Here is a 14,963-nt window from a genome sequence, read left to right on the forward strand (position 1 = left end):
TTGGTTTAGCAGTATTTGGCGGGAAAAACCAACTTGTTCATGAGTGTACTTCTGACCTGGACCTTATTTTGAGATCTATAAGTAAATATGTTGATCCCTCAGTCCATTATGATATAAATGATTTAATTATTACATCCTATTTGTGCTTGTTTTATTAACAAACACAATATTTAACTTATTCTGGTAGTACATTTACAACTGTTTACACTGTGATAAACTGCCCTGACAAAAACACAATGGTATTTAATATCCAGTATGGACCATCATCAAACAGAAAAAGGGAAGATTTTTAGTTTTGATGGTGAGATGAATTATTTTCTACATGCGCTAAAGTTTGTACACATTGTATGGCAAGAAAGGTACGAATAGAAATTCTTTATCATCCTTAATTATTAACTCTTATTAAAATTATTCTATATGGTGTAAGATATTCGATATACACCTATATTTTAGGTTTCTATGTAATTTTTGGAGTCGAGCATATTCTTTGACATTTACTTCGACAAATTCCTTGTATTTCTAATAGCTATGCTAACTGTTTTATACATATTGTTTTATGCTATTTTTATAGTTCATCTAGCTCACATGTTACTGTTCTAGGTAGAATATCATGGGGATATATTTAACGTAAAAATAGTTAAAAATTTGTTCATAAAAAAAACAATTATTTATTCAACAGATAAGCTTGAGCCATGTGGTGATGCCCCTGCGATTGGAGGGCTGCTGATGGGTGAGGCTGGCGTAATAACAGGTATATTTAGAATAAACAACAAGGAATGTACTCCGTAACTCAAGGAAAAGTAAAACATGGTTTTAAATACAACAGTCGCATATTCTACCATTATCTTTTGCATTTGTTTTTTTTTCATAAAATTTAAATTTACAATTTGATAGAAATGTGGTGACTGTCTCTGCCAACTGTTTGCTCGATTTTTTAAAGTAGGAAAACTTATTGTCAATTGATTTAAATTTAATATAACATATGAACGTTAAAATAAACTGTCAGTTTAAAAATATTGAAGGTATAACTGTATTTATGAAATAACGTTTTTGTTGATTGTAGGTCCGTTTGGAAACATTGGAGATTTTCCACTTCAAGGACATATAATTATATTTACTGATAGTGGATCGGAAGGAAACACATCCTCTTCTTCATCTCCTTTCCCCCTTACGAAAGGAGGAATTGATTTGAAATCAATGCTTGATAATGCCAATGGCAGTATTACACTGTCTCTCTCGAGTACCGGTATAAGTTTGGGATCTTCACTTGAAGGAATCGAAATATTTGTACGATTTATTTTATGACCAATTCAGGGGCATTATGTTTTTATTTCTGTTCTTCTCAATTTGTTGATCACAATTGTATATCCAAAGAATACATAAAGAATAGAAAGCCAAATAAATGGCAAAATTTAAAAAGCGTTGGTGTTGTATCAAAAGATAGAAATCGAAAAGTAGCATTAAGTTTATGGCATAAACGAATTTCGTATATTTCAACGATTGACGGTTCCACAATTGGGACTGAATGCATAGCTTATTTCAACGTGATTTAACACAAATATGTTACAAATAACACATACATTAAATGTGGTACATTATTTGTCATTGATATATAGCTGAAGGGAGAATACACTCAGGAGGCAATCGAAATGATAAGTCGAACAAAGGACAAAATATTGCAAATAAAAGCAGACAAACAGACAAACAGACAAACAACTCACTAGAAGAAACAACAGTACACAACACAATTTGTTGCGAAACAGTTAATGAGGAGCAACATGACATACTTTTATAATTTAATATAATTTCTGGTTCATTTTAAATCCACTTGTGTTACCCTTTGTACATGTAACAATTTTCTACCTGAGTATCGCACTTTTTTTTCAATTAGGCTTCGTTAATCTACTGGTGAAGATTGACAATTGATGAGAGTTGAGATTCAAAACTTTTGTACTATGAATCACGCCAAATTGTGACAGGAACTTGGTTAATATTTGTTTTTTGTCATAACTTGTTTTCTGGACTCGAAACGATAACGATACACACATATTCTATAGAAACCTATATAGTGTAGAAGTATCTTGCCATTTAGAAGTCTTTACATTATTTTTCTTTTAGCTTGTTCGTTTTATTAATGTATAACTAACTTCCCCTTTTGTATTGAAATCAATAATCAGATGCTACAGGCATTCGGCTGTTCAAAAATGTAGAGTATACAATTGGAAAATTAAAATCATCCCTTTTGTAGTGGCCGTTATTCGTAAACCACCCGCATTATTAATTTCTATATTTCAGGCCACAAACTAAAAAAAAAATTGCAGCATTATTTATTTCAAGATTAATGAAATTTTATTTAATGTATCAGCCTGGTTTTTTCTTATTTTCTTATCTTAAAAGAAATAATTCGAAAATAAAAGAGAATAATTCAGGTAATATTGTTTTATAATTTAATTATAAATAAATTAATTAACCATCTTTTTTTGTTTTAGAACCACGCAGGAGTAGAATCAGTTGTTCATTCAATAGTTAGATTACAAACCAAAGTCTTTTATGTTCAAATTGGGAAAAATCAGAAGAATGCGGTCAACGATCAAAATACATCCACAACCATAAGAAAAATAACTTAACATATGAAAACAAAAAGTTTTATCCTATTTGTCTAGAAAATTTGTTGCAATTGGGGAAATATTGTAATGCACACGCATATCAGAAAGTACTTGCACTTTATTTTAACTTTGGAAAGTTGTTTCATTTGCAGTCATATCAAATCTCCTTATTTTAGATATTCACATTTAACGCACAGGTATATTGTGATCAACCAAAAATCTCTGCACAGCATATGGTAGGGGAAGTCATACATTTGCATTTAGACGTGAGTTATTCCTTCGTATTGAGGATTGCACTGTGATGTCTTACTTTCAGATGAAAAGACTACAGTAAAACCCTTTTCCCTTTTTCGAGTCTATTGGTGTGTTTTATGTTTTAAAGGATACACCATACACAGTCTTGAGGGGGTGGGACCTTTATCGGGTCTTTTTAAGCTCGGGATTTCGGTATAGACCCTTTCGGGATACGGGAACTCATTTTTCGAATTTCGTGATGTCGGGTTTTAAATTTATTTAAATTTGGGACCTCAGGATTTTGTTTTTTTAAAGCCCCGGATATCGGGATCAGGATCTCTCCCCCAGTCTTATACATAACAATTTAATGAGGTAAATATAGGTGCAGAATAATTTAGAATTACATATTCCGTTTTTATGTTTTTGGTATACATGTATATGCTTTTTTGAAAGACATGTGTTATTATTTCTCGATTCTTTGCAACTGTAATCTACCTGCAAATAAAGTATGAACACATCAGGAGTACACTTCAAAACTAATTTTCTACAAATTGCAACGTCCTTACTATAAAGCGCATGATTTCAAGGTTAGATATATTGAACATAACAAGAAGCAAATGTCAAAACATATTTACAAATTAAATTACTAACTATATATTGAGGTATGAAGGTCTTCACAAATATGGATGACTATTTTTTTTAGATATTGGAACGTATAGTGAATGAAACGAATGGGAAAATATTAGACACCAGAGAAATGCATCGTTTATTACAGATGACTAAAGTAATGGTACGTCTTGTATTGCAATAAAAAACTAAGATGTATGAAGCAATACTTTACAAAGATATACCAATAAAACAAAGTTAACCTTTCTATGTTGACAACATTGATATTACTTTTCGCTGCCTCCAATGATCTACATGTAAATGTCCAAGAGTTAATTGCGGTAAGTATATGAAGTTATCGGTTTGAATCTTTTGACTGCGAGTCGTGATTACATCAACACAACAGGTGTCAGATGACTTTTGAGTTGTGATATTCTCCCTTTGGTATCAGTCTCCTCTCTGTGAACTATTCTTTCTGACTTTTTGTTATTTTTTGTTTTATGTTATTGGATGCACAGACAGTTTTTTTTTATTTCTTTCTTGCAGATGATTGCTGCCAGAATAGCATCCAATATTGTGTATTCAGCCGACCAAAGTAAAGAGTCAATAAAGCAACAAATAAAAGAAGAATCTGGTTCTGATGATCCCTATGTAAGTTAATATTGGTTGATTTCAAACAGTTTTAGTGAGATGTGTTAAAAATTGCAACACAGCAAACTTTTCACTGCATTATTCAGGTGAAAACTTCACTTATATCATACTTTAAGTTCTTACTTCATAAAAACCAGGTGATTCCCGAATTGCACATATATGTCCTTGTACATATAAATGCCACATTCTCATCAATGATAACAGTCGTGTTCTTAAATGCGACCGTTTAGAAGTAAACTCCATTAAAAGAATTAAACTCTTTGATTTCTAAATAGTTTATTATGGAGCGCTTTAATCTTTAATTGTTTAAGCAAATTCAAGGACAATATATAAAAACAGAATACGTGGTATGATTTCAATGAGACAACTCTCCACAATAAACCAAATGACACAGAAATAAATAACGATATCTCACCGTGCGGCCTTCAACAATTAGCAAAGCCCATAACACACATTCAGCTTTAAAAGGACCAGAAATGACAAATGTATAACAATTCAAACGTGAAAACTATCGGCCAAATTATGAACAAGAAATGAAACGAAAAACAAATATGTAACACATCAACAAACGACAACCACTGAATTATAGGTTCCTGACTTTGGAAGTACATTTTGGCTTAAACAAAATAGTCTAAATACTAAATATATTTTTCTTTTACGAAAAGATCAATTTTAACAACTTTTTTTTTTAGTTGAAGTAAAAAATGATATCAAAAGTCATATTTTTGGCCCGGAGTCGGCTACTTAAATGCATCCGAAAGAGGAGGATAGTTTGCACAAGAAAACTATATATGTTCTAAATACTTCAATTTGTTAGGTCAAATGATCCCTTACACCCTTGCACTCTGTAACAATCTGCAAAACAGTTTAATCTTTAAAAAAATCAACTGCTAATTATTCAGTTAGTTGCGTGCAACAATAAACAACTTGGTATATGAATGTCTGGTATAGTTTGAATTTGATAATTAAAACATCTCTTTTTTTATTTGGTTTGTCAAATCTATTGCAAATACAAAATTGCGACACGTTAAGCATGTTAAGCGTATTCAAAGAAATACAGGAAAGTAGTTTTAATCGAATAAAACAATAATGCGTTTATTAATGCCAGTAATTATACATACAATTTAGAAAGTGAATACCGTCTTATATAATGTTCTTTACAAACATTGGTCACAGTCCCAAAACAAATATTGTATAAATGTCATTTACAGGTTATTAAAGTATTTAACCCATTGATTATACGGTTACTTTGTTGTTATATTTTTTGTATTCTACAGTAATCTTTGTAATTGAATTATGGAACTTATAACAGAATCGTGGAAAGTTGACAGGTCGTTTGAAATGTTTACTTCATAGGACATTCAAAACGATTATGTAAAATACTTAACAGTCTAGGAAAGTACAAACAACAATTTCAGATCTTTAAAATTTATTTTTAATTAAATTTACTGTCATTCATTCTTGCATCGACATAGAACGACTGCCTCGATATGGTGCTTGAATTTGTAAATCCATTAAGCGTAGAGAAGAGACGGGGTAAATATACTGAATTAACATGTCGGTCTTTACAACTTGGTGATAGAGTACGGCGTGGACCGGACTGGAGGTTTGGTAATCAGGATAATCATTTGGCTGGAACCGTCATTGGACAAGAATCGCATGGTGCGCAAATAACATTCATACCTAAATTAATTTTCTGTAGCAAGAATTCATCATTGATATTTTTCATGATTTTGAAAATATAATATTGAAATCCATGTAATATATAATACCCTTACACATTTCACACTAATAAAGTTAACAAATGAAAATGCAAATCGATTACAACAAAGTACATAAATCTTTTGATCATAAGTGTATGTATTAAAAAGAAGATGTGGTATGCTTACCAATCTGATTCTCTCCATCAGAGAAATATGGAATATGTATGGATCATTGTGTTATAACCCTTATCACTATAAAACCAAACAAATATGTAACAAATAAACACAAACAATGAAAAAAATTTAAGACAAAGCCAAGTAGTAAAATGAAAGACAAGAATAGAAATTTTACTATGGCACAATAAGACAATGATGGATTGTATAAGTACAGAGCAACGTCATATGTTATATAGAAACAGGAAAGAACATTTTGATAAAGCACATTAGCAAAAAGACAAGAATACAAAAATATTTCCATAACACAATAACACAATGATGGAATATATAATATCAGAGCCACGTCAAATGGATATGAGTAAAAAGGGACTAGACAGTAAAAATTATATTCACAAAGCCAGATAAAAAATACTACAACACACTATTCAGATGATACACAACGTCAGTACCCATAATCGATACCCCTAGACCATCGTTTATTATAAATGAATGATAGATATTAATTGCTATTTAGTGACATAATATTAGTTATCTTGGTGAAATCAGGGGTGTACAGAATTTTACACCGTTGTAGAAAATTTATACACCTTGGGGCGCAGCCAAATGGGTGTATGAATTTTCAACAACGGTGTAAAATTCCGTACCCCCCTGATTATACCAAGATAACGAATTTATTTCGTATCAACAATCCCTTTACTCATTTTAAAACCAGAATGTATAATTGAAAATGGTAATGAAAAATTTACAGCGTACCATTTTTTTCAAAGTTCATGATGCTGCGCATTGTCAGAGACTTTTATCTTAAATTTTCGAAAAAAATAGAAATGTTTTGTGTTCTTTTGATTTTTCTGGATTTTTTTTTAATTTTTTTAACTTTTTTAGAAATTTTTGTCATCAATTTTTCTTCTCTTTTATTTTCATTTCTATTATTTTATTTTTTTTATTAATTTTTTTCTCTTTGATTTGGTCAAAATTTTATTTTTAATGTTGTTTGGCAAAATTTTATTTATCTCGGGGTGAACCAGGGTGGGGTGTTATTTATACCAGGGTAATTAACCAATCAGATTGCAATATGTTTGCTGCATAAGAAATAAAGTATTTCATCTTGGCATTTAGCCAAGTCCTATATATCAGTGTAAAACAATGAACAACAATCGAATGATTTGTCTTACTTTAAGGTATAGTCAAAGTTCAGTGGGATAATGGTGATACCAATATCTACATGCAATGTGACGAAACTTGTACATTTAGTCTGAGAAAGGTAGATGAACCTAAAGTACTGGTTGATGAGATGATTGCTGTTGGTTGCAGAGTTGTTAGAGGTACGAACATAGTAAATACAAAAAATAAAAATAAAAATCGTCTAATTTCAGTTGATATAAAATTCAACGCTCTTACACATTCAAATTTGTAACAATAAAAAGTAATGTCGATACTTATGTATGTATTATAGTTTTTCCAGGTTTCACTTGCTCTGGGCATTGTTCAAGATCCTGCTAAAATAACAAGGTTGCGACAAGAATCTTTGCCAAAGTATAGCTTATGAAATGGGATTAAAGGTCTGCATGAATTCATATCTGCAGTTTTTAAAATACTTAAAGCGTGCTTGTCACTTTGATATTTTACAAACTGGATCCTTCCATTTTTTACCCCTTTTATATGTTTCATGCATAGTGGTACAGACGTGATTAATCTTGAAATCTCCATTGGAGAATCTTCGTTTCCTCATGATGTACACAATTGATAGAAATTAAACAAATTCGAGGGAAAGATCATCACAGTTACCATTTTACCGTGCATTTTAACTTATTTTTCATGAATGCTTAACGGTTAAAAGACAAAAATTATATCTTACCATCGAATATCATTTGTAGTTATATGTGTTTTTCTACCCTACAATTTTATACATATAACGAATAAGTAAAACGTTATGTCACAATTTGTTATATCATAGGACAGGATTGGAGATTTGGTGATAAAGATGGTGGGGTTGGAAGTTTAGGGACTGTTTTAGACGTGAGACCAGAAGGAAAGGTTGTGGTGAGTCTGCATAACTCTAACTTGTATATTTGGCAGCCCACACCAGTAGTCAACACTTCTGTGTTAAAATGAATTATCATTGATATGGTCGTAATTATAAATAAAATAATTACAGAACATTAAATTTTTGAAATACGAAAGCCTTCCTACCGCTGGAAAAGATTACCTTAGTTATATTTGGCAAAACTCATAGGAATGTTTGGTCACCAATGCTTATCAATTTTGTAATTTATTTGGCCTTTATAAAAATAGATATACTTACAGCGTCACTGATAAGTCTTTGTAGACGAAACGTGCGTCTGGTGCATATATAAAATTTCTATCCTTGTATGTATGATGAGTTCATCCATCAGTGTAATATCAATGTATAATATTAATTTCATCGTGCGTGATTTTTGATTTTGGGATAATATATAAATCTATGTGTAAAGCATTACTTTCATTATATGTAACCTTTATTCATATTCTTATCAATTTGTACTTTTTAGTGAATATGCCGTTACGTTTTACTATCCTTTATATACTATCAATAACAAACTTTTTTTCAGATAATTTTATTTTCGTTTTAATTGTTTGACAGTTGTGAAGCAATTTTGTGTTGTATGTTTACACATTTTTGGTTGCTGGATCCTCTTTTTTTTGTCATGCGATTTGGTTATAGTTATTCAACAACCTATATGCCAATGTAAATGCAAAAGACATATAACAACTGTCATACAAGTGTGAGGTAAAGCAAGCTTTCAAACAAGAATAAACCCAACAATTTGAATGTTAAATGTTTGCAAATAGTCAGGAATATGACAGTTCTTTCCCATTCGTTGCAATGGTTTATATAGCTTTTGATTTTGTTGTGTTTTATGTGTTTTATGTGTTTTTACTGAGTGTGAATTCGCATTACTATTAGACGTCACGTGTTACGGTACTTATCTATCCCAAATTCATGTCTTTGGTTTTGATGTTATACTTGTTATTCTCGTCGGATTTTTTCTAATGCTTAGTCCGTTTCAGTGTGTGTTACATTTTGATGTTGTGTCGTTGTTCTCCTCTTATATTTAATGCGTTTCCCTCCGTTTTAGTTTGTTACCCCAATTTTGTTTTTTTGTCCATAGATTTTCGAGTTTTGAACAGCAGTATACTACTGTTGCCTTTATTTATGGACTTCTCTTTGGATTATCTTGGAATTTGGTATCTGTTTCAATACTTTCATACAATGATTGATTCCATAAATCCATACTTCAAAACCTGCCATACACTTGTCAAAGTCGAGTCAATGGGATAGACTTTTTAAATATTAACGATCATCTTAGTTGAGAAATATTTTCCATTTTGTGATATCTTTAAAACCGAATCAATAAATTCATTTCGCAACTTATAGAAAACGAGAACTGTGCGTAACAGGATATTTAAATAAATAGAATGATTCATTTTAAGTATGATTTTGTACTGCCTCCTTGTTATTTTCTTTCTTATTATTATCAAAAACCAAAATGATCAAAAACGAAAGAGTCAAAATAATTTATGTCAAATTTGAAATTAAGAGCTGCAAAACACTTTCAACAAGTGCATTAATCAAAATTAGATTTCATGTTCAAATTGATACACTATTCTTCTATTTCAGGTGAGATGGGATTCTAAAAGAACAGGGCTATATAAGATGGGATATAATGGACGCTTTGAAGTTAAAGTACAGTGAGTATCAACATATCTAAATGAAACTTTTGTTAAAGAAATAATTCTTGAAAGCAACAGATTTGTTGGATATTAGCAGATGGATGGCCTTGATCGTGATATTCGAATTTATCCTGAGCCTTAACAAGTTCTCGGAGTACTCAGTCTTTTTCCTTATTGTTCAACTAAAAACAAAAATCAAAATGTAAAAAATAAAATCACAAAAATACTGAACTTAGAGGAAAATCAATTCGGAAAGTCCATAATCACATGGCAAAATCAAATAACAAAACGCATCAAAAACGAATGGACAAGTAAACGGTTCATATTTTTATAATATAGATTTTTAGTGGAAAAAGTAATGAATAGTTAAATTAATCACATTATCGTGTAGTGAACAAGAGAGTGCAAACATAATCACGTACATTTTTATATTTTATTCATTAGCTGTTTTTTTTTATTCAGTTCTAAATGAACTACTCCTTGTGATTACTGCAAAATTGAATTAAAGCAATATGTAACAGATTTCAACCAGTATCACGTCACACTTAGATCAAAGCCTAACAATTGTGTTTTACCCTCGTTACTTCATTTACGTGTAAGTGGTGTCTTTTACAGTTTTTATGTAAGTGTTGTTTATTCTTCTCCGAATGTTTCCTTGGTGTAGTATCTATTCAAACAAATGAACTGGAACTCAAGTTAGAATAGATCTGCAGTAAGATTAGTTCAACGCATTATGTGAAATACCTTCACATTTAAGAATAACGTAAAATTTTAGATATTGACTTTTCTTTTAAGTGGTGCACCTGTTAGGAGTAGGGGTAAAGTGAACGAACACCGATCTGAATATAAAAGTAAACCCACCTCGGACAGTGAATCAGAAGATGCATCATTTCGAACAAGCTTCCGAACAACCGGAGACAAGACCACACCAGAACCAAATGACTACGTTATTCCAATTTATTCTGATTCAACAGGTAATGATGCTTTAAAAGTAAAAGATCTCGCATGCCGATCTTCGAAATTTTAATTCTTTGTTCTTATATGTACAAACATTAATGTTATAGTCAAGTGTTGATTACAATGTACATATATAGTTACATAATTGAACTTTGTGTTCATATTCTATCATCAAAACTTCTTGTCCTGCATTTATCAGATATGCTAGTATTTATTATTTCATTTCTTAATCGTCTGACTAATTACGATGATAGTTAATTATTGAACGTTTTCATATTGATATTTAATTCTCGAACAACACGCTCTATTTAGTTTTAATTAAATTTTAAACTGTTATTTTTTATTTTTTTGGGGTAAAAACAAGTTATCTTAAAAAGATAACAAAATATGTAATTCTCATATCAATTGAAATGAACAACTGACGAAATTTATTGTTATCAACCAATTGAACAAGCTAAAAAACAACTGTTAAATTCATCATTTAAACCGGTACTTCGTGTCGTTTGTTATTTTGTAGGTTTTTGTGATAACATTTCATTATATGAGTTGAACGATTTTATATTGATATTTATAGTATAACATAATGGTGCGCAGTAAAAATATGTTTCTAAGATATAGAATGAGGATATAGCACTGTATCAATTTTTTTAAATGTTAATCCAAAGCAACGAGCCTGTCAAACAGTTTCTGTCGTTGATTGATGTCTACAAAACGTATTTACTTTTTCATTAATCATCAATTCATTTGATATCATTCTACTTTCGTTATGTTCTATATATCTGTCTTCTTGGACGCGTGGCAATGTTTTCGTGTTGTTGTTTTTTTTGGGGTTTTTTTTTGGGGGGGGGGGGCGACATTGTATGATTAGTCTAGTTAAATGGAAACATGTGTTTTATTATATAATCTTATTACTTTGAATGTATTGCTTTTAAAAAGTGAGTGCCATTTGGGAATATGAACAGGGCTCCGAGTGGAAAAGGTATCCGAATGATATCAATGTAAAGATTGAAAAGGCTTATCAGAGAAAAAAGACAGGAAAAACAATCATCGAAATGGATCGAACAACGTAAGTTTGCGGCCATTAAAAAAAATCTGTTCTCTCAAATACTTTCAAATATAATTTTAAAGTAGGACATAAATTTAGTACAACGTTAAAAAGTTCAAGAAAACAATTTGAAATGAATTAATTGACAGGGAGACATGGATGTAAATACTGCCGAAATGTCACAATTTCAATAGGGTGATATTACATACGCCGAAAGAGGAAGAAATGTCTACTATTACCAGATTACATTATTCAGAACTTGGTTTGTACCTGTATCCATACACATTTTACTAAATTTTCTAAAAAATAATATTGAAAAATACTCAATTGAATGCTAGTGAACAGTATAGATAGAATTGTAGTTACCATTGATGATCACTATAATTGACTGCAGAACAGAACATGACCATATAATATATTATTCTGACATTTTAGAAGATGTTAAGATTAGAATGACCGTTTCCGTTTCAGACTTAAATTTATTTACTTATAAAAATGCATTCCAGATATCAAATATATTTTCAAAGAATGATTCAAGAGAATCCAAGTAATAAGACAGAAAAATCCATCCGCAGAAAAGGTTTGTAATATTTATCAAAGGTACCAGGATTATAATTTAGTACGCCAGACGCGCGTTTCGTCCTAATAAGACTCATCAGTGACGCTCAAATCAAAATATTCATATATAATCAAACATGTACAAAGTTGACGAGCATTGAGGATCCAAAATTCCAAAAAGTTGTGCCAAATACGGCTAAGGTAATCTATGCCTGGGATAAGAAAAATACATGACCATGCAAGTCACGGGCTTTTCAAGCCAGTCCGCATTGTAAAACATTGATTTACCTGGTAAAACTATAAACTGTTGTATGGATGGCCTTGTTGTAATGTTGTTCATTATAAGCTCGACAGGGTCATCAGTTCTACCAAGCTGAATTCTGTATGATGTTCTATTTTCGAGTACTGCAGACTGCGCATACAAAAATCCCCAGTTCAAAATAACAAGGCTAATTTACATTATAACTTGTGTGATTTTTCGTTTGATCATTTAAAGGGAAATAATTACTCAATGTTGAGCGAGAGCTAATGCGTCGGACAGACTGAGCTTCCGTATCTACTTTTGCACCATCCACACTCATTCAAAAAGATACGATTGGCAAAAGAAAGATATGTTTATTCACAGACTAACGTAGGTTGCAGTATCTGAAGATCTAATAATTAAAATCACACAAATACTGATCTTGAACTACGAGAACAATTCAAAACGAAATGGTAAAATGGCAAAATTGAAACTCCGAACACTTCCGTGTGTTATAGCTAGCTTAACGTCCCCTTTATGGTAGTCAAAAAGCAATTGAGTTACGAGACAGACAAATTTACAATGGTCCATCAAACGACAAATTTCCCGTTGGAGTAAATATTTTTTATAGCAATCTCGCTGTTTGAAGTTTGTTTACTTGATGGAATTCAAAGAATACATATAAAATTAACTGTTATACAATTTGTTGAATAATAAACAAATATTATTTCATTTTAGATTAAGCTGGAAGATAGTAAAAGACACACGTCGACAGAGAATTGAACGTTAATTTTTATAATTTTTCTTATAAACCAAAGTTATGATGTCACTTGTATAATGTTGTATATAGTGTTATCCGTAAAATGATAAATATAGAATAATGCATTGCAAAATCCGTATCGCATGCTGTATCACCACGACAAACCAATATCAGTCCCGAGGGCCAAAGGTATCGAGGGCTGATATTGGTCGAGTGGTGATACAGCATGCGATACGGATTTTGCCATGTAATATTCTGTTTATCATATATTTCAATAGAATCAGATTCTTGGGATATCCTTTTCTTAATCGTCTGAAATAATAAGCTAGAAAAGACCATTATGATGTTTCTTTATTTTCCCAGCTGACTTGGTTTTTTTTATATATATACTTCCTTATTTGTTTAATATCCACATTGTAATGTCCCCTATGACCTTATTACATTCTCAATACACGTTAGACCCTGTATTAAAATGCTATACACTAACGATACTGTCCTTTTTTTTCAACTATACTAATTAATATTAATCGAATAAATATCATTAGATGTAGAAATTTTTAAAGTTTTATAGTTTATTTAGCAATGATATTACTCATTATTATTTTTATTTTTTGACGAGGTGAACAGCAAGAAAAATATTTCCCGAAAAGTTTGCAATCTATTGTAACCAAATTAGAATCGTAAAAATTTTGAATTTGTGTTTGATTTATCAGGTAATGAAAACGAATTTTTGGGAAAATTATAACCAAATAAACCCTTATAAAACTAGTACTTCAGATATTTCTAAATCTTATCTTTTGGGGGAATTCATTGTTTCCTATGCTAGAAAATACTGGCCGTCATAGAGCAAACGTTGACGTTACTTTAATTATGAAGTCACACCAGGTATGCGATACGGGTTTAGCCATGCGATACAGGGTAGGTGATACAGAATGGAAAAAATAACCTTTATTAGATATACAAAATTGCTGTATTTGTTCTTAATATATGATAAATCATGAGAATGGTATAAGAAATAATTTTCTCTTTCTTAATCTCTAACTGAGGAAAATATTTTTGTTTGGTGAGTTGTACACATATTTGATCTATTAAACATTCAAACAAATGTCGAAATGTTATTAGTCAACTTGATAGCGATAACTGTTAATGAAACTCTTATGAACTTTAAATTGTGTGGTCAGCTACATATTTATCGTCATGATATTAGCGACGCAAGCTTATAATATTGTAACGTCCTTTTTTTAATCAATTTTATACTTTTGAAAATTCTTCATATGTCGTATCTTGATCCCTAAAGTTGAAAATTTGTAAATATTTACCCTGATTTCGAAACGTGAGACCAAAGGCTGCAAAACTTGTGAATTTCAATAACAGATGCTGAATTCACTAGCTATTTAACCAAGAAGTCATATTTTACCAGAAGTAACGATGATCTGAATTGTAAATTGATAAATGTCGTCTACGGATTAGAGTGAAAACTTTGCGGATGGGTATTCGTCGGTGAAACGAAATAAAGGCTAGACGAACGTATGTGCGGTCATAGATCAGACTTTAACCTGGATGCAACATCATTGTTTGCCAGCATTTTAATCAGCCAAATCATTCTGTCGTTTCTATGACAGTTCGAATTATCGGAAAATATACCATTGCTCTTACAATCCAAATCGTGCAACGCCTACCCGTACACAAAAAGAGGTATACTGGATTAGACAAT

At 31.0% G+C, this 14,963-nt stretch overlaps 1 protein-coding gene across 1 annotated transcript; it reads left to right on the forward strand.

Moving 5' to 3' along the window:
- The first annotated feature begins 678 nt into the window (after positions 1-678).
- On the forward strand, positions 679-14,299 carry LOC134713877 (uncharacterized). Its single transcript, XM_063575163.1, has 13 exons — positions 679-751; positions 1,064-1,287; positions 2,490-2,582; positions 3,544-3,630; positions 3,993-4,097; positions 5,573-5,759; positions 7,156-7,299; positions 7,932-8,017; positions 9,636-9,706; positions 10,484-10,662; positions 11,582-11,711; positions 12,197-12,270; positions 13,228-14,299. Exons 1-13 carry the CDS (start codon positions 727-729, stop codon positions 13,230-13,232), a joined length of 1,410 nt encoding a protein of 469 aa, XP_063431233.1. The 5' UTR covers positions 679-726; the 3' UTR covers positions 13,233-14,299.
- Positions 14,300-14,963: the final 664 nt, after the last annotated feature.

Source organism: Mytilus trossulus, chromosome 4, assembly GCF_036588685.1.
Source record: "Mytilus trossulus isolate FHL-02 chromosome 4, PNRI_Mtr1.1.1.hap1, whole genome shotgun sequence".
In the NCBI taxonomy this organism is placed as follows: domain Eukaryota; kingdom Metazoa; phylum Mollusca; class Bivalvia; order Mytilida; family Mytilidae; genus Mytilus; species Mytilus trossulus.

Bases quoted from the DNA above. Each gene is read 5' to 3' on its own strand.
- LOC134713877 (XM_063575163.1), top strand. From the start codon at position 727: ATGGGTGAGGCTGGCGTAATAACAG. The intron at 5,760-7,155 runs GTGCGCAAATAA...TCTTACTTTAAG, and splicing joins CATTGGACAAGAATCGCATG to GTATAGTCAAAGTTCAGTGG. The intron at 10,663-11,581 runs GTAATGATGCTT...GCTTTTAAAAAG, and splicing joins AATTTATTCTGATTCAACAG to TGAGTGCCATTTGGGAATAT.